Below are 23487 nucleotides of genomic sequence, written 5' to 3' on the forward strand. Positions count from 1 at the left end.
CATAGCACTAAAGGCAGAAGGAACAGTGTGGACTGAGTTCTGCTTCTCCTGTATACTTGGTAGGTTTGCTTTATACCCCTCTCTGCTCAACTGAACAGCTTCAGCTATTAAAGCCAATAGTATATGCATGATACATTGACAGATCCCACTTTTGTAAGCAGCCTCCACCTGATTTTGTCTACATTGTTTCTTGTACTGCACCTCCCACTCCTCCATGTCACATTCCACACCTGGGTCCTGTTAGCCCTGGGGAGGTTTTTTCAGGAGCTCTGGGAGCTGCAATAAAAAGGGCGGTGATGGAAAGCCCTCTTTTGTGAGCGATCTTCCACTTGTGCAACTTTTGCATATAACCACTTGTGCAACTTTTGCATATCCACTTGTGCAATATTTTTCATATACATGGTTGGATCTAAGCATAGGTTTAGAAATGTAAGAAAGAAACTAATATTTAAAGTCTTGAATCAGCAGGTACCAGTCCTTGAGACTGACAATTCCTCAGTTCAAATTACAAAATCAGAAAAATTCTCTGAGCAGTTCTCTTGGCTTTGCAGCGCAGACTTAGAGCAATCTGCAGACTCTTCAAGCAGAACTTAATTATTGAAACGAGATGATGGAACACTAAAGTGAGGGACTGGTATCCTTATGAGGCTTAGAAGAATTTTTCTACCCTCTACTAAATGGTAGGTAGTGAGGTAGTTCTGTTCTGAAGATTATTTTTCAGATTCAATATAGGCATGTAGCTGGTAGCCATATCCACCAGACGGAGACAAAAGTCACTTCACATGGCCAATTTCTTCACCTTAGTGGAAGGTTTTTGAACATTGGATATGCTCACTAAAATTTCTTAATCTTTAGGCTCCTTGAGGAAAGCACAGATTCCCTAATGGTCAATTTATGCAGTAGCCCTCCTTTTTGCAACGTATAGTTGGCACACTTCAATTTTACTTGGACATTCTGCTTTTTGCTTCCCTTCAGAGTGTTACTGCTCAGGGCCACTTTATGCATGGCATTTTTTCTAGCTCTCTGCAAGCCACATATGAAGCATTGGGTAAATATATATATTGCTGTCTGAACTGTATAAGGAAGTTTGTGGGCAGTAAGTAATAATAATACACAAAATGCATTAGAAATGTGAATTTTTCCTAAGTAGAAATTATCTTCATGTAGGAAAAATTTCGTGATTAAATGAGTCATTCACACTATCAGTTTCTGGCTGTTATTGAATAAAGATTAGCGACATCTATCTGATGCCATTTTCTAAACAACATTTTCTGTCTCTTGCATCTGCTCTTAGTCACATGTGCTTGATTTAGCAAGCATGTTTCACTGTAATGAGCTGAATTTTTTTATTTTACAGGCAAATGATTTTGACTGGATGTGTAGCATTTGCTCGGCATGTTGGACCAACACGTGTAGAAGCAGAACTCTTGCCACAGTGTTGGGAGCAGGTAATGGGATATATAAATTTTCTGCAGTTTTATTTATTTATTCATTTGGAGAACTTGTATGCCGCCCCATTCGCAGAAGCCTTGGGGCGGCTTCCAAACCATAAATAAATATAAAAGATACAATTACATAAAATATTGGAGACATCCTGGCAAAAATGTTAAAATCAATAAATAAAATTAACAATTAAAATAACGTTTAAATAAAAAGGTCTTGGCCTGGCGCTGAAAAGCAAATAACGACAGTGCCAGGCGGACCTCTCTGGGGAGCGTGTTCCATAAGTTGGGCGCCACTGCAGAGAAAGCCCTCCTCCGGGTGCTCACCCTCCTAATATCTTTCACGGAGGGCTCCAGGAGAAGGGCCTCTGCTGCCGATCTCAAGGGGCAGGAGGGCATATATGGACGTAAGTGCTCCTTTAGGTAACCAGGTCCCAAGCCGTTAAGGGCTTTATAAGTGATAACCAGCACCTTGAATTGGGCCCGTACTTCAATGGGGAGCCAGTGAAGCTGATGGAGGACTGGAGTTGTGTGAGCACAACGCCCAGTCCCCGTCAGCAACCTGGCAGCTCTATTTTGCACCATCTGAAGTATCCGGACCGTCTTCAAGGGCAGCCCCACATAGAGTGCGTTACAGAAGTCTAATCGGGAAGTAACCAATGCGTGTGTCACTGTTGCCAGGCAATCGTTCTCCAGGTGAGGACGCAGCTGATGGATCAGCTGAAGCTGAAGGAAAGCGCTCCTCGCCACCGCTGTTACTTGAGCTTCCAAAGATAGCTCTGAATCGAGGAGCACTCCCAACCTGCAGACCCTGTCCTTAAGAGGGAGTGCAACCCCATTCAGGACAAGATCCAAGTCACCTACCCAGGAGTTCGAACCACCTACCAGCAGGACCTCCGTCTTGTCTGGATTGAGCTTCAGTTTATTGGCCCTCATCCAGCCCATTACCTCGGCCAGGCACCGGTTCAGCACAGCCACTGCTTCACCTGGATTGGTGGAGAACGAGAGGTAGAGCTGGGTATCATCAGCGTACTGATGACTCCGCAGCCCACACCTCCTGATGACCTCTCCCAGTGGTTTAATGTAGATGTTAAATAGCATGGGGGACAAAATGGATCCCTGCAGAACTTCATGGCATAGCTGCCATGGCGCAGAGCCATAGTCCCGCTGCACCACCTTCTGGAAATGGCCATTGAGATAGGAGCGGAACCACTGCAAAGCAGTGCCTCCTACTCCCAATCCCACTAGCCTCTCCAGAAGGATGCCATGGTCAATGGTATCAAAAACCGCTGAGAGGTCCAGGAGGACCAACAGGGACGCACTCCCCCTGTCTCTCTCCCTGCACAGGTCATCATACAGGGTGACCAAGGCAGATTCAGTACCATACCCGGGTCTGACGCCAGACTGAAATGGGTCCAGATAATCAGTCTCATCCAAGAGTGCTTGGAGTTGTCCAGTCACCACCTGCTCTAACACCTTGCCCAGAAACGGGATGTTGGCCACTGGTCTATAATTGGTGGCCATCTCTGGATCCAGGGATGCCTTCTTTAGGACTGGTTGGACTACCGCCTCCTTTAAAGGCGCAGGTACCCGGCCATCCCTCAGAGAGGTGTTGACAACTTCCAGGATCCAGGTCCCTATCCCGTACTTGGCTTTGTTAAGTAGCCAAGATGGGCAAGGGTCCAGTAAGCAGGTGGTAGGACGTACTCGTCCAAACACCTTGTCCACATCATCACGCCGCAATAACTGAAACTCATCCATCAATTTTAGCTTTTATTAATTAGCTTTTATTGAGTAACTTCATCCATGAAGTTAATTAGCTTTTATTGAGTAACTTCAGCCATGGTAATATTATCAATAGCTAATATGTTTTCAGTACACTGCTTACTGTGAATTTGTATTAATATGTAGCAGTATGTTAAATTTGTTCAGAAACAGCAACCTAAATCAATTCAGTTTAGAAGCTGGATAGGTAGTAATGGGTGTGTAAATACCAGAGTTAATTTTTGCCTCTAGGTCAGATGGTTTTGAGGTTATAAGTGCCATAAGATAGAACAGGAAAAAAATAGTTCAAGCCCAGTACTGAGCTGACCCACAAAATTCTTCCAAGTGTCAGCAGTGGTCATACAGGCAATCCTACAAATATGAGTTTATGGAAGGACTATGCCATTGTCATGTATCCTTGTAGTCCCTTCCATTCACTGAACTCAGAGGTGGTTCTTTGGCCCAGCTCCTGTCCAGAAATCCCAGGCACCCTGGTTCAAGGCATATTGTGGATTCTCAGTCTGGCTGAATGAACACTTGAGGTAGCAAAATAATAGCAACTCCTTGGTGCTTTTCTTTTTAGTATGAGATCGAAGGATACCATTTGTGTAATCATTTGGAAAAACTGAGAAATGCATTAAAGAGAACTGTAAGTAAAGAATTAAATGAATGAACATGTAATGATTAGAGGCTTTGTCTTCCTATAGATCAATCACAAATATCCAGAGAGGCGACTACTAGTGGCAGAGTCATGTGGAGCATTAGCACCTTACCTTCCTGTAAGTGATCTGTTTGCCATTATTATTCTTAAGACTCCATCAGGAGCTAAACACAGTATCAATATTGCAAAGAGTCATTTAGCTCACAGAAAGGTCTTCTGTTATCCCAGTGGAATTTCTGCCATTTCATATTGGTGTTGTACTCTACTAATGGAACATAATTCCATATCATATTTGAGATACTGGTTTCCAGAAAAATTTTGCCATCTGGCATTGGAGACTGCTGTAAGAACAGAACCAACCAGCTTCTTCAGTGTCATCTACTGGTAATGTTGACATAGGAGAGCAAAAAAGATGAACTTAAGAACACAAGAGAAGCCATGCTGGATCAGACCAAAGGTCCAGCACTCCATACACACAGTGGCAAACCAGCTGGCTGCAGGATTGTTTAAGCAGAATATGCAAGCCCTCCTTCTGCCCAAGCTTCTCAGCAACTGGTATATACAGGCAAGCCACTTCTGATAAAAGAGGTAGCACTCAACCAGAAAGGATAATAATCACTGATAGCCTCCTCCTCCATTAATCTATGTAATTCCTCTTTAAAGCCATCCAAATTGGTGGCCATCACCACTTCCCATGGCAGCAAATTCCAGAGTTTGACTGAAAGATGTGAGATGTCTTTCCATCTCTCTCAAGCCTCTCACCAGTCAGCTTCATGGGACGACCCTGAGTTCAAGTGTTATGGAAGAGGAAGAAAAAATACTCCCTCTCCCCTTTCTCCAAACCATGCATCATTTTAAGCACCTCTATCCTGTCTCCTTTTACTCGTCTTTTTGCTAAGCTAAACAGACCCAGATGTTGTAGCTGATTCTCATAGGGGACTTGCTCCAGCCACTTAATTTTTGTTGCCTTACTCTGCACTTTTTCCAACTCAGTAATGTCCTTGTTTCAGGTAATCTGAACAGAATGGAACACAATAATCTAACAGTGGTTATACTGAAGATTTGTATAAGGGAAATAAGAGCTTAGCAGTTCTATTGTCTGTTCCATTCCTAACTATGCCTGGCATGGAGTTTGCCTGTTTCACAGCAGCTGCACACTAGGCTAACATTTTCATCGCCCTGTCCACCACTTCTCCAAAATCCTTTTTTGCCCTGTCACTGCCAACTCAGATCCCATCAGCCCATACTTGAAGTTGGGATTTTTTTGCTCCTGTGTGTGTTACTTTATATATGCTTACATTGAAGTGCATTTGCCATTTTGATCCCCATTCTCCCAAGTTGGAGAGATCCCTTTGGAGATCCTCACAGTCCATTTTGGTTGTAATCATCCTAAGTAGTTTGGTGCCATCAATAAACTTGGCCATTTCACTGCTTATTCCTAATTCCAAGTCATTTATAAATAAGTTGAAAAGCATTGGTCCTAATACAGAATCTTGTGGGACTTCACTGGTTACATCTCTTCATTGGGAGAAATTGTTATTTATTCTCACTCTCAGTCTTTTGTTCTTTAACTAGTTAGTGATCCACAAGAGGACCCCTCCCCCTTTTAGTCCATGACTGCTTAGTTTGCTCAAGACTTTGGTGAGGAACTTAGTCAAAGGCTTTTGGAAGTCCAAGAAAACAATGTCTACTGGATCACCCTGGTCTGTGTGCTTACTGGCACTCTCAAAGAACTCCAATAGGCTAAAGAGATAGGGTTTCCCCTTGTGGAAGCCATGTGGATTCTTTGTCAACAGGGCTTGTCCCTCTATGTGCTTACTGATTCTATCTTTAATAATGCTCCCAAGCAGTCTACCCAGAACAGATGTTAAGCTAACTGGCCTGTAATTCCTTGGATCCCTTTTTAAAAATTGGTGTTATATTGGCCATTTTCCAGTCCTTTGGTTAAAGGCTCTAGGGAACAGTCATTTAGATCATCAAGAAATTTAATTGTGCCATCAGAATTAGATGATACATGTTTCCTGTCAATGTGAGGATAGTTGAAATCACGCGTTAAGGTGGCCTGCAGTTAAGAATTAATCCAACCTATAGCATTTCCCCCCAGTATTCTAATTGCATATACATTGTTTCTTTATTAAAGAATTATTTATCACACTTCCTAAAAACAAATTCAGGGTGACTAGCAAATAAAAAATTATCATGCAATATTTAAAAGCCTGTGTCACACATAGCCTTCCAAAAAACCAATTTTAGAAACACAAAGCTAACATAATAAACCACTATCAATATCAAATTCATGGAACAGCAAAGAAAACTGGCAAGAGTTAAACGAAATGAAAATTAACCAACAGAGCATCCAGTCAAAAGCCTTTTTGAATAAACATGGACCTACCAGCCATCTGAAGCAATAAGAGTTGAAACTTGGCAAGGTTCGCTTAGCAGTGAATTTTTTTCTAACTTTAATCATAAAGAACTTATTTTTGTCATATCAGAATATTACTGATCAGCTGCTGTTACTTTGTGTTAATTTATTGTTAAAAACCTAGTAGAGAAGTATGAACTATTAACAGCCTGTGCTTCCAGTTTCTATATAATATTAATGTTGGAAATACCAATTCATATTCATTTTTAGAAAGAAATCCGTAGTTCGTTAGTACTTTCCATGCTACAGCAGATGCTGATGGAAGATAAAGCAGATTTGGTACGAGAAGCTGTGATTAGAAGTCTTGGTATCATCATGGGATACATCGATGATCCAGACAAATATCAACAGGTATGATACTGGTCATACTACCTACATCTGGTTATTGTTAGATCATGTGACAAAGCCCAAAAGTACACTGCAGGATTTCTAACAAACATTGAGCCAACACAATTGGGGAGTAAATATTCTATAAGATGACTGAGGAACCTTCAGTTATTTATTACGTTATAAATGGCCAAGTATAAATACAGTTATTTATACTGTTTTTAATTCAGAATACTGTATACTTTATTCAGTTATTATACTGTATACAGTTATTTATACTATAAGCTGATGGCCATGGGCCTTTTTTATATCAAAATGCATACTACTTTATGTGCTCATGCAAATATTAAATGAAAGTTCCGATTTAGTTTACTGTGACCATACTGATTCTACAGCTTTAACAAATTTAAAGCTGGTGTCTTTTCTGAAGGTTTAAGTTAGGATTCTTTTCTTTCTTTATTACCAGGGTTTTGAACTACTACTTTCAGCTTTGGGTGATCCCTCAGAACGAGTAGTTGGGGCAACTCATCAAGTGTTTTTACCTGCCTATGCTGCCTGGACTACAGAATTGGGAAATTTGCAGTCACATCTTATACCTACCTTGCTTAGTAAAATTGAAAAACTACTCAGGGTAAATATTAAGGTATCTTATACTTGGAGATAGTTGTGTATTTGAGACAAACAAGAAACCTTACTTGTGTGTGTGTTTAACTGCTAGGTCCAGATGTATTGTTAGAACTTACTGTTAGCATTGCTAACATGCAGCACCATCACCCTTGATTTTTTCTGCATAGCTGTTTTTAGATCACTTACATTGCCATCCAGTAGCTTTTTAAACCCTATTCACTATTATATAAATGCATAGTTGCTTGGGAGTCTTAAAGTAACTTGAACTTGTTGTTGGGTGTGTGACCATAGAATAAAGATGGTTTGACTGATTGACTGACTGATCAACTGACTGAATGACTGCTGCTTGTTAGGTTTTAAATGAATAATTCTGGAGACTTCTAAAGCAGGGGTCCCCACCCTCTGGGCCACAGGACTGGGCAGCACAGCAGGAGGTGAGTGGTGGGCAAGATCCATAGTTTGAACATTAGAGTCAAGATAAAATCTCTTTGAAGTTCGAACTACACTTATAAGTTCAAACTGTGAGTGAAAAAAATGTGGTCACTTTGTAAACATCAGTTGTGCACCTAAATCATATCTCATCTCTTGTTGTGTCCCAGCATTGTGTTGCCTGCTGAAAACATTTATTTCATACCTCCAGCAACAATTATTAGATTTAGCCTTTCATGGTTTGAACTTGAAGGGACATAATGCCGCAATCCTGCTGAAACTTACTATGCCCCCGGAAGCTTACGCATCATGGTAGAAAGGAGAGATATAAATGTACTAAACAATGAAAATAGCTAAAATGTTTAGCAAGCTTTCTAAACTGAAATCACCTGTTCAGTATGGATTTCTGGTTTGTGTTTCAGGAAGGTGAGCATGGGCTGGATGAACATAAGCTCCATATGTACCTTTCTGCTTTGCAGTCCTTGATTCCTTCACTTTTTGCACTTGTGCTGCAGAATGCACCTTTCACAAACAAAGCTAAACTTCATGGAGAACTTCCACAAATAGAAGGTACTGACTTCATTATTTTCAGTGAAGGTTTATTTAGAAATCACATAAACATCACCCATTTCATTTAATATAATGAACTTTAAAATGCTGCATAGAAATACTGTGTACTGGGGGCAGTTCAGCTACTTTGCTCTCTGCAGTTTGAAATTTGTAGTAGAAACAAATTTTGTAAAATATTCACAAATATAATTTCCCATATTACCAGTGCAGCTCTCTAATTGTATATCTTGGAAGTTGAATTGATACTTCATTAAATAGCATCATAGTGGAGAATTTATTCCTAACCATTTTTGTTTCTGCATCTTTTTTCTCTGCTTTATTACTAATTGGAAAACCCATGTGCAGGCCCAGTGTTAGCTGAAGAAAAGAGCACAAATAATTCCCCTTGGTTGAACAGGAATGAGAAATAATGCTTTCCCCTAGTATACCACGCCTACCAAGATAAGAGGGTAACTTGTGGTCCTCTAGATGTTTTGGCCTATAACTCCCTTAATCTCAACCAGGTAAAGAAACTAGCAAGGAATCATGGGAGTTGTGTCCCTCTAGATGTTGTTTACCCCTGCTCTAAACATTTTTCACAGGATAATTCCAGGATAATTCCTTTACAGTAATCACATCTCGAAAGTGCGGTGGGGACGGAGGGAGGGGCGAGAATAAACAGTAATATTTGGACTAATATTTAGTGCAGTTGACATTTGTAGGATCAAAATCTACAAATCCTCTTGTAGCTTTCATTACATGAACTGTAGGTAGATTTCTCTCTTTCATTTTTTCTAATTTATTTTATTAGGTGAAATTTCCTGTAGTTAACTACTTTGATCACTGATCGTCTAATACTTTTTGGAGCAATATAAGATTTTTTTTAACTTTAAACATGGTTATTTACTGCCAGTGACAAGGTTTCCAAGACCTGTATCACCTCTTCAAGATGTGGCCACTATAATTGGAAGCCGTGAACAACTGGCCGTACTATTGCAGCTTTATGATTACCAGCTGGAACATGAGGGTACCACAGGCTGGGATACATTGCTGTGGGTTGTCAATCAACTGTGAGTTCTTCCTGGTTTTTATTCTGCTTGATAAACACCTTTACTTCATCACATTTAATGTCTTCCTTTGTAAAATGGAATCCACACCATGTCTTATGTTTTTGCAATTAAAACTGTCTTCCTACATTACATGATCATAAAATTATGCTCTGGATTTTATTTATGCAGTATCTGAATAAATAAAATAAATTTATTAATAAATAAAAATATTTTGAATAAAATAAATTTATTTATGCATTTATTTATGCAATATTTGAATAATAAAAATGTTACCTTTTGGGAACAGTAACAGTAATATAACACTGAGTACTATTTAGTAATCTTCTCTAACTCATGGTATTATAATTGTACTGTTAAATGTATACGAGAAGTCCCAAAATATTGGGATAGTCATACAAAAGGATCCAGTTGTGTAGAGGCCTATTTTCTGAACAATGGCTTAGTTTTGGTCTGAAATGCTGATTTTTTTTCAGGTTGCCACAGCTGATAGAAATAGTTGGCAAAATTAATGTAGCTTCAACAGCCTGTGTACATGAATTCTCAAGATTTTTCTGGCGCCTTTGCAGAACTTTTGGAAAAATCTTCACAAATACAAAGGTAAACACTAATGAATACTAATGTGGAATTGTAGGTCTAGGAAGGGTTTGAGGTACATCCTTTACTCAGCCAAGATTTTTCTTCCAGTAGAGGCTAGTACACAGCATCTAAATGAACATTCAGCATGAAGGTCTCTTGTTTAATCTATAAACCAATGTGTTTTTATTTACCTAATTGTTTATATACTTTCCCAATTTTACTTTAATTTGTTTGGATTTCAATGTGTATTTTTTCTGCTCAAATCTGAGTGCAAGAAACTGTAGCTGATCCCACTGTGAAGTAGATAGAATCCACTATCTTGGGTGCTATTTTTGAGCAAATCTTGAATAAAATATTGCACCCTAGCCTGTTCATGCTGGTAAAGAACTAAGCACATTTATTCTGTCACTGTCTGAAACATCTTGTATCTGGCACTAAAAGCCAATCAAAGCTCTTGAAGGCAACAAAGAAGTTGCTGGTGGCAGCCTGGCTAGAGTTTCTCATTGTTTCTGGGCTGTATCACCTTGAAAAATATTGTGCCACCAAAAATGAACCAGTCCTCTGTAGTTTTTGAGGCACTTCCTTCTTGCTGTCTGGGTAATGCTGGGAGTTGTAGGACCATTTTCTGTTAAACTTGCATAAGTGTGCTTTGTCTGTTAAAAAGTAACGTATAATTAAAATCTAAGCTATCTATTATGCACCCTCACACATGCACTGATACCAGGTGCAGACATCAACAATCCACACACCAGGGTTGATCATCCCTTGTCCCCTGGTAACAGGCTCAAAGTTTTGTGCACATTTCTGCTGCCCCCCACCGAAAAAAATAGTAAACAGTGGTGAACCTGTGATGGATGCTCCATTGTACTTCTTGAACGCTTTGGAGGACTGCCACTGAGAGACATCACAAAAAGTGGAAGAGGGAGGGAAAAAGCAGTGACCACGGTGACTGAAAAGTGGTTACAATTGCTTCAAGGAAAGCAAGCCAATGATGGTCACTCCCAAGTTTGGCAAAAGCAACAAGAGGTTTTTGCTTTACTTGTGAACAGCTTGCTTGCCGCTTTCCTGGACCACAGTGGAAGCAGTGGGTGGATCCAACAACCCTTAAGGCAATGCATGATTTTCAGAGTGCTTTGTTGCCCACAAAGTAACTACCCTGCAGGAAGCAGTCTTGATGACACAACAACTCACCATTACTAGTTACCCATGACAGAGTATCATGTTGTGAGAGCCAAGTAAACGGGCCTAGCTGGTAAGGCAATCTAATATTTGATCCCTGAACCAAATTCAGCTAACTTACAGTGCTTCCAAAATATATCTTGGACCATTGGCAAACTTCAAAGTTCTGTTGGAGCAATCCAGATATATATTTCTCTGGTTGGGGAAGGCTGATATTCACTAAAGAGTACTTAAAGTATTATTGTTTATGTAGTGCCCCATGCATTGTAACCTATATTGAACATGAAATAGTACCTTTGATTATATTCCATATTTAGGTAAAACCACAGTTCCAGGAAATCTTAAGGCTCTCTGAGGAGAACATTGGTGAGTAGTAGATTTTTTTTTTACTAAAGACATTAAAAAGCAGACAGATTTCAGATTCATTATTTCTACAAATGAGAGTTTGAAGCTATTCTGATTTCATTAGTTAAAAACTGAATTAAATACTATGGCTGAAATGTGTGCATTTTATAGTATTAGGAAGTTTCTCTTCATTATGCTTTTTTCTTCTGTAATCATGGGAGCCCCACTGCCTGAATCCTGGGCTGCTTAATCCCTTATGTATTTACATCATATATGCTAAAGGGGTAACATTTGTGATGCGGATACACACGTACACATGCACACTGTATAGGGAATCCAAACTGAAATGTAAAGTCATACTCTCCCCAAATTCAATGTGTTCTGTTGGTTTAATGGGGAAGGGGAACCTAAGTAATTTAGTACAGAAGGCCACATTTGTATTTTGTTTAAATAAGATTGGGAACAATTCCAGTTTTGCTAAACCTGCAATCACACAACTGCTGCTTATGCAAAAGATCAAAATGTATACAATAGAATTGATAAAATGTGCATTAGAGTATCAGCTATTTTTCAGACCACTGTGGTATGCTTTTAATTCCTCTCTATTAGCATTTTCTGTCTTAATTTCAGATGCTGCAGCAGGGAATGGTGTGCTAACAAAAGCTACAGTTCCTATCTATGCAACTGGTGTACTTACATGCTATATCCAGGTGAGCCATTAAGTACTTAGCATTGTATGTCTCTAAAACATATCCATATACTAAATGAGGGTCATTGTCACTTCTTTAGTGAAACTTGTATGAAGCTTAAATACACAGTAGCAGCACATAAATATTGGCATGGACTCTTAAGATAATGTTCACAGAAGGAAAAATCTTTTCACCTGCCCCCTCTTCCTTCCTGCAGCCAAAATTGAGCCAACTGCCTAATTTTGGGCAATTCTGCTTTCCATGCCTCTTCTCACTTTGTTTAAAGGAAAGCCTCAGCTTTCCAGAGAGGCTTTTCAGAGGGTGCAAATGGATGGAAGAGGGCATGAATTAGTGTTTCATTTCATTTTCTTGTATTCTGAAGAATACACTGCTATGGCATTGCCAATAGCCCTCTTTTTGTCTGAATCTGAATTTTCTGTCACTGTGATGGTAAGAGAAGCTTTCTCCTTTCTGAGACTGTATTTTAATTTTGCTTCTGAAAAAACTTGGGCCTCCAATATATACACTTCTTTACCATTACAGGACTGCCACTGCTTGCACAATTAGAAGCAGTAATATGAGACTTAAAATAGGTGATTGAACACATATTTATACACTCTCCTATAGTAATCCCTGTCTGTTTTGGAATTGTACAGTTTTCCATTATGACAAATCAGTAGGAGGTTCAGTTGGAGCATGTATTAATATACTCAAGTATTGCAGCTGAATAAGGAGAGCAATCAAAGCAGGAGTGCAAGACATAAGCACCTTCATGTGTTCAGAAACGTCTTAATTCCTACTAGAAAGATTGTTTTCAGTAAAATTTACCTAGTAACAAGCTTTGTGTAAGAATCTCAGGCCAACAGTGAAGCAGCCGAAGAACTGAAGAGTAGGCATACTGTCTCTGGATCAAGGGGAGCAGCTGACATTTGGTTCCCCAAAGAGTTACTGCATTTCCCTGGCACAAGGTGTGGCATTAAAATGTATAACTTTTAAAATGTACTTGCAGGAAGAAGACCGCAAGCTGTTAGTTGGATTTTTAGAAGATGTAATGACAATGCTTTCATTATCCCATGCTCCCCTTGATAGCCTGAAAGCATCTTTTGTGGAACTGGGGTAAGGTATACTGTAACTGGAGTTGGGGTAAAGTGGTGTGAGTTTGTCTTGCTTTTAAATATTTGTTTCTGCATATCTGTTACCATTGTTGTATCCATGCAGGGCAGTCATACTTTCATGTGTGTGTGACATTGCCCTGGCAAAAGTGCTAATGTATCTTTTCGGAGCTTTTATTTATTTATAGGATTTCTTTGAAAGCCGCCTGTCAGCATCACACCCTCTCGGTTGCTGTTACAATAAAAGTACTGATCATAACATTAAGGAAAATGATACAATGAAATTATCACAATAAATAAGACAAGATAATACCACATTATGTATAGTCAAGTAAAACTAATATATTAAAGCCATTGCAATTAATATAAATGCTCTAAGTGATGCCATAGGTGCACTGAAAAAGAAAAGTTTTTGTTAGGTGCTTGAAGCTCAACAAGTTAGGCACCTGACAAATCTCCAGTGGTAAAGCATTCCATAATTAGAGTGCCACACAGAAAAGACCTTCCTCCTTGCAACCTCCCCCTTAACCTCCTCAGGGAGAGGAGCTCTTAGTGAATTAACAGCAAATCATCTTTTGAAATTAGCCTAACTCATGGTTGTGCAGGGAAATATTTCATAGTGATTGTGAAGATAGTAGTTTACCAATAGCAGTTTACCAAGCAGTACAAACAAACATCTTTTTATTTAAAAAAAAGTCATCCAAAGCATACTTGGATATCTGCAGTATAAGATATACATATTCCATATATTTTGGAGACTGATTCTGAAGCTTGTTGCCAAGGTTTTTGTTACACATGTAGGTGATTTTTTCTGTGTAATGGAAGTCTTTGTCCCAGGGAGCTTACAAACTACATTTAGACTGGAAAGTGAAAGAGGGAAGGAACAAAAAGCTCATACGTGAAAATGCAGCTATAGGTACTCAGTATTAGTTCAGAGCTACATAGAGCAAGTGAAATTTGAAGAAGTATTTGAGAAGAGATCATGCACGATGAATGGAGTTGTTTGAGAACAAGTGGCTATATATAGTGCTATCTTGATTGGTTTTTTTTTCTCTCAGTGCAAACCCTGCATACCACGAGTTGCTGCTAACTGTTTTGTGGTATGGAGTTGTCCATACTTCGGCACTTGTTCGATGTACAGCTGCTAGAATGTTTGAGGTAAGTGCTTACCAAACTGATGATAGATGCTGTTTGAAGATATTTTGGGAACTGCTGGCACAGGCCCAGATTCAACCTCTTAAGGAAAGTCAGCTGTCTCCTGTGCCCACCACCACTCACCATCTCACTTCTCAAGTTGGAGATGGGACAGCAGGAAGCATCAGGCAGTCAAGAGGGAGTGGGCCATGCACTATTGTAGTGTGCAACTATAGGCTGCATACTCATTTATCAGCGAGTAGCTACTCGTATGTTTGGACTGGTTGCCCCTGCCCCTTATGAAATACGATTGTACCCTGAAGACCTTGGTAAATGTGCCCTGGGTTTCTTGGAACATCTGCTTCCTCAGGACAAAGTGACTGGGGCAGGGAGAAACAGATCTTACCCTCTGTCCCATCGTCAGTGCAAGGTGATTCATAGCCAGGCTTAGTTGGTACCTGGGAGACTATGTTGCCTAATATATGCAGATATTGAAAATGTATATTGCATTATATTATTTTACTTCAGAAGTTGTGCACTGTGTGATGGAGCAGGATATTAACAGTTTAGATTCCATAGGGTTATAAGTTTCCAGCAATCATTTATTTACCTCAAGTGTCACTGGCTTGCATCTACTTGCAAGAAGTTTTTGTGGTAAATGGCAAAGTTAGACTTTGTTCAGTTTCTGATTTGATTTGTTAGGTTGGTGCACTGCATGCTCAGAAGCTTCCATTGGCTATGAGGAACCATTTCGTTGCTGAATTCAGTGTTCAAACCAGATATGGATTGTAAATTTACTGTATTTATTTTATACAGTAATTTATACAGTTTATTTACTGTATATTTTGATGCTATACTTTATTGTATTTTGTTGTATTCCTGCCCTGAGACACAGTGAAGGGAAGGATATAAAAGCTTTAAATAAACAAATGACTTTGGAAACTGACTATCTATTAATTAATTTTCCTAATTATAAAACAGAAAATTGGATATATTGTGACTTGCAGACAAAACCCTGAAAATAGTAAATGGGGGAAGAACAGTCAATGCAGCATGTTATCTTGGTACACTTTCCATTACTGCAGCCACACTGAACATTAACTCTTTTGGTAGGGAAAAAGCCTTTGGTTTACAGTCATTGCTTCAGCCATACAACAATCATAGAATCATAGAATAGCAATCTCAGAAGGGGCCAGAAAGACCATCAGATCCAACTCCCCTGGTGTTGTAGGACTCCAGTTTACACCATGCCACTCAGATAATTGTCCAGTTTCTTTTTAAATGTCTCTAGTGTGAGTGGACCCATGACGTCTTTAGGCAGCGGGCTCCACTGTCATACTGCTCTGACAGTCAGGAAACTTTTCCTGATATCTGCCATGAATTTGGTTTGTTGCAACTTGAGCTAATTATTCTGGGTCCCCTGGTATGTATGGGAACAGATCGTGTCCTTCCGGCACAAGAAAAAATGGTCAAGTTGCGCAAAGGGTTATGATACCTGTTCCATATGCCTGAGAAGATTTCAGGATTGTGTTTTGCTTGATTAGGGTTGCATCTTGATTAGCAATGCTTTTTCACATTAGTAAATAAGAGTTTAAAAACTGGGTATGATTTTTATTTATTAAATTACCATGCCACCCTTTTTCTTACAAAGAATCCAAAGCAGTTCACATCATTCTCTCCCTTCTCCTCTCAGTCAACTAGAACCCACATCGCCCGATTCCCAGTCTTGCTCTCTTAGCCACTACATCACACTGGCACATAAGTTTATCTTGATGATCATGGGCATGCATCTTTGGATCCCATGACCATTTTCCATTCTTTATACATGCATGCTAACATTTTGTCCACTTGGATAGGATTACAGTACATGCATGCCAACATTTTGTCCACTTGGATAGGATTACAGTACATGCATGCTAACATTTTGTCCACTTGGATAGGATTACAGAAGTGGACAAAAAGTTGCAATAGTGCAGTTGTCACTCATAACCAGAAGCTAGAGTGTTCAGACATAATTATAATATATGGTTCATTAGGTGACAAAGCATTATGATACAATATAACATACAAAGCTAGAAACAGTGAATTAGCACTAATGTGCACTTGAACTAACACAATGGATATCAATTGTTCCCAAAAGACAGTTTTAGAAGTCCACAGATTCTGCATGTCTCTGAAAAAGCCACTCTGCAGTGAAATTATAAGTATCTGAACTCAGAAAGAAAGACAGACAGAAATGGAGTGGCTTCTTTTATTTATTTATTTAGAAAATTTCTATGCCGGCCCATTTGCCGAAGCCTCGGGGCGGCTCACAAATAAATCAATTAAAATACTATACATTAACAATATAAAACAAGTTAACAATATAAAATAAGTCGCCCTGGCCAAAGAATAAAATAAATAAATATTATTAACAGTTAAAATGACATTTGAATAAAAAAGTCTTCGCCTGGCGCCAAAAAACAAATAACGACGGCGCCAGGTGGACCTCTCTGGGGAGCTTTAGTTATATCTTTTTCCTCTGCAAATAAAATTTGTTGGGCGTGGTGCTACACATTTGAAATTGAGTCCTTTCTTGGATTTGAATTGTCTTGCATCTTGAAAAGCATGCTTAAGCTAACTGTTGGCACTGTCCTGTGAGTCCACATCATGAACTAAATGAGGAGTGAAAGAAAGTGACCATCAACTTATCCTATGTACCACAACCTTCTCTCTAGCTCAGTTTTAATTTCTTCATGAAGGAACATATTGTAAATTCCCTCTTAAACTTTCCTGACCCTAAAGGTAAAGGTTTCCCCTTGACATTAAGTCCAGTCATGCCTGAGTCTAGGGGGCAATGCTCATCTCTGCTTCCTAGCCAAGGGAGCCAGCGTTTGTTCGCAGACAGTCTCCGTGGTCATGTGGCCAGCATGACTAAACACTGAAGTGCACGGAACGCTGTTACTTGCCCACTGAAGTGGTACCTTTCTATCTACTTGCATTTTCATGCTTTCGAACTGCAAGGTTGGCAGGAGCTGGGATGGAGCAAAGGAACTCACCCTGTTGTGCAGATTCGAACCGGCGACCTTTCAATCAACCAGCACAGCGGTTTAAACCACTGCGCCACCTGCAGTCCCTTCACTGAGTCTTCTTAGGACATTGTATATTTGCCAAAAAACTCCAGGTTGTTAAAAATAGGAAGGTCTACTAGTGAGAATGGTCAGACCCTAGGTGTTCCCTTTTTATACTGTAAATGCAACTGAAAGAGTAGAAGGATGCAAGTATCTACCAACCATTTAACTCTAGCATATACATAAAGAAGTGGTAGAAAGGTGAAGAAATACAAGTATAAAGTTTCATTGGAAGCAACTGTGAACCAGCATGCTGTTTTTTTTATCTGGCTGTCCCCTTTTTTGCTCTTTGTGTGGGTGCATATGTGTTAACTGCTGATATAAAACTATGTCAATAATCTTTAGCATTCTGTACTGACCAGAATTTGGGTCCTGGTTTGAACACAATCCAAGCACAGTAGGAATAAGTTAAAGCCATGGGTGGGCAGAACTTAGATAGTGAGCGGTTGGATGCTCAGCTTTTTGCCAAGAATGTTTTGCTAGGTGAATCTTACTTTGCTCTAGAAGGCCATATTCTTAACCAAGAGTACATCTAAAGACCACTTAACTTGGATTAGTTCTAACTTTGAAATTCTGAGAAAACACTGTTGGCTTTTAAATCGAATGCATAATGGTGGTCTGTAGACATGCTACTGTGTAAACAAAAACCAACAAAGTACATCATGCAAGACTGAAATTAGCCCACCCCTGGTTTAAACAAGGTGAGATCAAATAAATGGTTTGGCTTTCTGTCATTATAGCCTCCTTTTACACTTTAAAATCAAAGCACACTTTAAAATGAGGATTTTGTTTCTCAGAATGTGATATCTGATTATATTAAGGCTTCTTTGCTATGTGGTTTTCAGACCTTTTTGTTTGGGGATGTTTGCTAAGGGATTTAAAACAATGGTGGGATCTTAGAGCAGCCTAAATTTCTAAGAAAAAAAAAAGGATTGCATCTCAGCATCCTCAGTAGTTTAATAGAAGAAAAAATGCCTCTTGATCATAGAAGAAGGTTTGCAATAACAAGTAAACCAGTCAATTGTCAATCAGTATTATGCAGAATGATAGTAGAGCTATTTCAACCTGTATTTGCTATCTTATCATGGAAACTTGATTATGGAAGTCCATTTGTACTGTTCATTACTAGACTCTTAAAATGGTTAAAATATTAACCATAGAAAGCTGGCAACTATACTATCAATATTTATACTTTTCTTACTTTTATCCTGGAAAAAAAATCTTACAGTTTTCAGTTTGAAATTACGAGTCAAGCACTGTCATGTTACCGCAGCAGCTCCATAGTGACCTCTAGGTGCCCATCAGTGAATAATTGTCTAACTACCTGCAGTATGTGTGGCAAAGTATGTAATGCTCATAGATCCATCTCCTCTTGGTTATGTGGTCCCAAAAAGCCAGGTCCCTTTTGAAAAAGAAGTTTGGAACCTCTGCTGCAAGGATTTCTAGTTAAAATGAATAGGCATAGCGTTTACTGCCTAGCAATGGGGGGGTGTTTGTTTGTTTTTAACACATTCACAGTTTGTCCGGTTTGTGCTACCTGCTTGGGCCACTTGCGCTTTCATCATGCCTTCTGCATATTTATATTAAAAGGGCACTTTAGTGTAGTGGTATTTGCTTCTAATTTTGGTTTGCTTTTTGTGTTTTTCTTCCTCTTGTGCTGTTCTTCCCATGATACTGTGCTCACTCTTTCCGTGCATCACCTGTGGTACCCCTCTGCTCTACCCAATCAGCTGTTGGTGAAGGGGGTACATGAAACTCTGGTAGCTCAGAGAGTTGTTCCTGCTCTCATTACTCTCTCCAGTGACCCTGAAATGTAAGTTTCCTGACTGTCTTATACAACTAGCATCCCTCTTACAACCTGTCAAGAAATAAACTCTCAGAAGATGCTTTTTTAGTACTCTAATAATGAAACCTGAGATTTCTTTTTTAAAAAGCAGAAAGCTAAGGTCTGCCTCCAAAATACAGTTGTAATTGACTGGTAAAAGCATTACAATATTCGGAAAATAAATACATAATGCAACTTAAGTTGCTATTTTTGCCTCAAATGAAATGCTGTCAACTGTAGTAGTTCTAGTATCTGAAGATCTGCCAAAAGCCTTGTACTGGTGTTTGTTTCTTCCATGCTGAGGAGGGATGCTAATCACACTAACACATTATTGCCAGTAAACGCTGAAGCATGAACAGAGTCCTTAACAGTTTTATTGCCCTGTGTGGGTGACTAAGAAAGGCTAGAGACTCTGCCTGCTCATCCTCAGTCACAGCTAACCTAGTTATCCTTCCAGTTTAAAACCGTTTTTATTGCATGTTGACTGGTTTACAGCTGACTCTTCGAGGCATGAGTGAAGCCTTAGTTGACAAGCGGGTTGCTCCGGCCCTTGTTACCTTGTCCAGTGATCCTGAATTGTGAGTTTCTGACTGTGAACTTGAGTTGATACTGTCTGTCTGTCTGTCTTTTATTATTTTTACTACTACTATTACTTTGAGCATTGTTCCTGCTCTGTCTCTTGTCACTGGTAGCAATTACTTTATCCTAAAATACTAATTTTTACGTTGCATTATTTTTTATTGCAATTTGTTGTAATGTTAAAGGTTGAAGGTTTTTTTTCCCCTCTTAGCTCTGTAAGAATAGCCACAATTCCTGCTTTTGGTACGATCATGGAAACAGTCACTCAGCGAGAGGTAGGATGCCTTTATATTACACTAGAACAATAGCTGTCTGTAGTCAACGGCTACTAAACTCTGTAACAAACATTGGCAACACACTGTTTCTGATTGTCAAAGAGTAAGTAGTTTAGATTGGGGTGGCCTCCAAAAGCCACAAGCCATCTGAGGCTGTGTGCTGCTCATTTCCAGGACTGGCATTCTTGTTGCTTCCCAAGCACAGATAGAGTCTCCCAACTCCTCAGCATGCGGGGACAGCGAAGGTTCCTTCCTTCTGCACTGAAATCCCATTGTGCTTACCTCCCCGCCACTTGCAGCTTCCCTGCTATCAGCTGGGTGATGTTGGCCATCACAACCACACCCTGGCCAGCCTACCACACAGCTGTTTGGCAAGATGAAAATAGCATGAGGTACATGAGGAGCTCACTGTGTGGGAAGGTTCAGATATCAGTCAAGCTTGCTTACTCCATGAACTGTTGGGAGTTGATCTTACTGATATCTGACAATTGTTTTACTCATACAGTACAGGCAAAAAACACTCATCTATAGTTGTTTTGTGTGGCTAAATACTCCACTAAACATTCCAACTGGGCTATAATCTCTTAGGCATTCAAAGAAGTGTAATACTTGGGGAGGTGCAGAGTCCTGGTTAACTGGTCCTTTCTTCACACCTGCTTCTATATTCAAAGTATAAGGATTTGTCTTTATAGAATATATGATTTTACTAAGTGTCTTGGAAGAGTAGGAAATGGGAATTGTTCTTGTTTTTATGTGCCGATAGTTTCCTGGCTTGTTGGAAGAGCAAAGGCAATCCCAGTCTTCAGGCTTACAGTCTAACAGACACAACACAAAAGGCAAAAGGGGTACTGAGGGAACACTGAAACAAGCAGACTAGACACAATTTCTTAAAATTACATGACTTTCCTTGCCCTGTACCAATTTTGTGTAGGTCAGATCGTCAATAGGTAGGCACCTACTTCTCTTTTTGAATGTGAAGCAGCAGTATCCAAAAAAAAGAAAAAAACGGGGTTGAAGCGGGGTTGTGCAGTCATGTGCCAGAGAACTTTTGATGTTCTGGTGGTCAGTATTAGCATCTAGCCATAAAGTTGGCATATGTATATGCGAAATAAAATTATAAAAAGAGAAATTTCAAGCATCATTATGATGCAACTTCAGGGTGATATAAAACAAACAAAATAACTTTTTAATTGTATCAGCAGATACATTTTTGAAACCTTACAATTAATAAAGCTGCATTCTCATGGTAAAATCTCTGCAGAGTTTGCATTCTTGTGATTTTAGCCTGTTCCTTATTTTCTAAAATAACATGGTTGAGGAAATGCAACTAGGAATTTTGTACTGACTCATAGTATTCATATGCTGAATAAGTAGTACTAGTACAAGTTATATTTTCTAAGCTATACTTGAATGTAAAGAAGGAACTTTACATATATGCACATTTATACTGGAAAATGAGGTGTACTTTGATGTTTTATTTTGGATGAGTCCAGAAGTGAGAAATTCTGCATAGCAAACATCAGTCAGGATTGATTTTTGTAGATATATTCATTGTTGTGCAATATTCAAAGCACAGCTTTGTTGCAGAGGGATTTTATTAGTAATGAGGTCAAAGTACTAATTTCAAAAAGACAGTCTTTCTGTAATAATAAATTGAAAACTTGTAGATATGAGCATATTCATACCATCTGTTACATTTCCTCTTAAGCTTTTGGAAAGAGTTAAAATGCAGTTGGCCTCTTTTCTGGAAGATCCCCAATATCAGGATCAACACTCCTTACACACAGAAATCATAAAAACATTTGGAAGAGTTGGACCAAATGCTGAGCCAAGATTTAGAGATGAATGTAAGTTGTAATGATGAAAAACAAACCCATACACTTTTCTTGTTGCTTATTTTCCAAGCCTCTAATTGAAACTATAATTTAATTTCAAATATTTATTTTTCCAGTTGTTATTCCACATTTGCATAAGCTCGCCTTGGTTAATAACCAGCAGACTGCAGATGGAAAAAGACTGGACATCGCTACTCATCTCTTTGAAGCCTACAGTGCACTCTCCTGTTGTTGTATCCTTGTTTGGTTTTGGAATGTTTATTTTACTGTTTGTTTGTTTATTTGTTTATTAGAGGGTTTTATAGACAGTACCCGTCAGCATATGCTCTCAGAATAGTTTACAAACCAAATATGGGAACAAATAGTTAAAAATGCTCCATCATGCATCATTACCAAATACCTTACTGAACTCTGAGAAGATTGTATCTAGTAAAGCTAATTGTCTCACTATCTCCTGACCACTGAAAGTTTACAGCCACCTTACATTTTTTTCTTAACATGACTGAGTTTTTAAATAGTACTGTTGATACTACATTAGAGATCACACATCTCACTCTTAACAGCCTACTGAATAAGCTCCACTGACATTTAACAGAAACTGCAAAATTTTCAAGAATCTGGAAAATGTAGAAAATTGCCTTTATATTATTCTTATTCTGTGTATTATTTTACATGTTACAATAATCCAAAATTCTAAAGTTTTCTGGCATATTGTGAACATGGTAGCTGCATTCCTCTTGATTACTCCCACTTGGCTCTTCTTGCAAGCAGAAGCAGCTAAATAAACTGCAGAATTTCCATCCAGGAACTCTGCCTTGTCTCTCCTCACACAAGCCAGAGTCAAAAGCTATTTTTTGTTCTTGGCTTATAACCCACTGGTTCATTCACAGTAGGACAGGATTCTAAAAAAATATGACTTACTGTGTCATACAAACATGACTGATGTGATCTGCATGGTTAGTAAACTTACAGTTCAATATACGTGTGTTCAAGGTATGCTCAAGCCACTTCTGGAAGACTTGTGATTAATTTCCAAGGGTATATGTTTGTATTGGTAGTATTAATCTTAAGAGCAAAACCAAGTAAATATTGCTTTTTTAGAATGGCATTTGCTCAGAGTGTTGTTAAGATGTGGAAGATGTGGTATTGACTGCAGTGAAGCATAAATCTGTTTCCAAGTGTCTCCAAGGCTCTGAGAGAGAAAGTTCTTACACTTCTCCAGATTATTGCCCTTGCCAGTTAAAAGAGGTATTATATTCCTCAGTGGTGAGGTAGCCAGTATACTATGCACCATTAAAATGTTCTGCTTCTCAACATCTTCTTTTAATTCTACTGGCAAAAGGTAGCAGTTCTCATCACTTTCCGAGTGGATCAGAAGTTCAGTGCAACGGGAGTCATCCTCACACACACTCGCCCTTCTCAATTCAGAGTGAGGGAGGGAGGCATCCCGAGACTCCATGTTTTTCAGACACAGGGAGACATTGAAAAAGATCCTGTTTCTCCACTGCAGGGTGTTATAAGCATGATTGCCACATTT

At 39.1% G+C, this 23487-nt stretch overlaps 1 protein-coding gene across 9 annotated transcripts in view; it reads left to right on the forward strand.

Moving 5' to 3' along the window:
- The window catches only part of RELCH (RAB11 binding and LisH domain, coiled-coil and HEAT repeat containing), a 76402-nt gene that overhangs the window by 38463 nt on the left and 14452 nt on the right, over positions 1-23487 (forward strand). The window contains exons 12-26 of one of the 9 annotated variants that reach the window (XM_044426297.1): positions 1358-1448; positions 3914-3985; positions 6500-6640; positions 7083-7259; positions 8095-8242; positions 9135-9291; positions 9765-9888; positions 11364-11412; positions 12022-12101; positions 13090-13196; positions 14251-14350; positions 19167-19249; positions 20052-20115; positions 21824-21962; positions 22067-22183. In XM_044426297.1, coding sequence (XP_044282232.1) covers positions 1358-1448; positions 3914-3985; positions 6500-6640; positions 7083-7259; positions 8095-8242; positions 9135-9291; positions 9765-9888; positions 11364-11412; positions 12022-12101; positions 13090-13196; positions 14251-14350; positions 19167-19249; positions 20052-20115; positions 21824-21962; positions 22067-22183 — 1649 coding nt within the window. Of the gene's footprint in view, positions 1-1357; positions 1449-3913; positions 3986-6499; positions 6641-7082; positions 7260-8094; positions 8243-9134; positions 9292-9764; positions 9889-11363; positions 11413-12021; positions 12102-13089; positions 13197-14250; positions 14351-19166; positions 19250-19756; positions 20116-21823; positions 21963-22066; positions 22184-23487 lie in introns of those variants that run through there. The other 8 variants (XM_044426298.1, XM_044426299.1, XM_044426301.1 and 5 more) reach the window with 8 other exon arrangements.

Source organism: Varanus komodoensis, unplaced genomic scaffold, assembly GCF_004798865.1.
Source record: "Varanus komodoensis strain SLA01 unplaced genomic scaffold, ASM479886v1 scaffold17, whole genome shotgun sequence".
In the NCBI taxonomy this organism is placed as follows: Eukaryota; Metazoa; Chordata; class Lepidosauria; order Squamata; family Varanidae; genus Varanus; species Varanus komodoensis.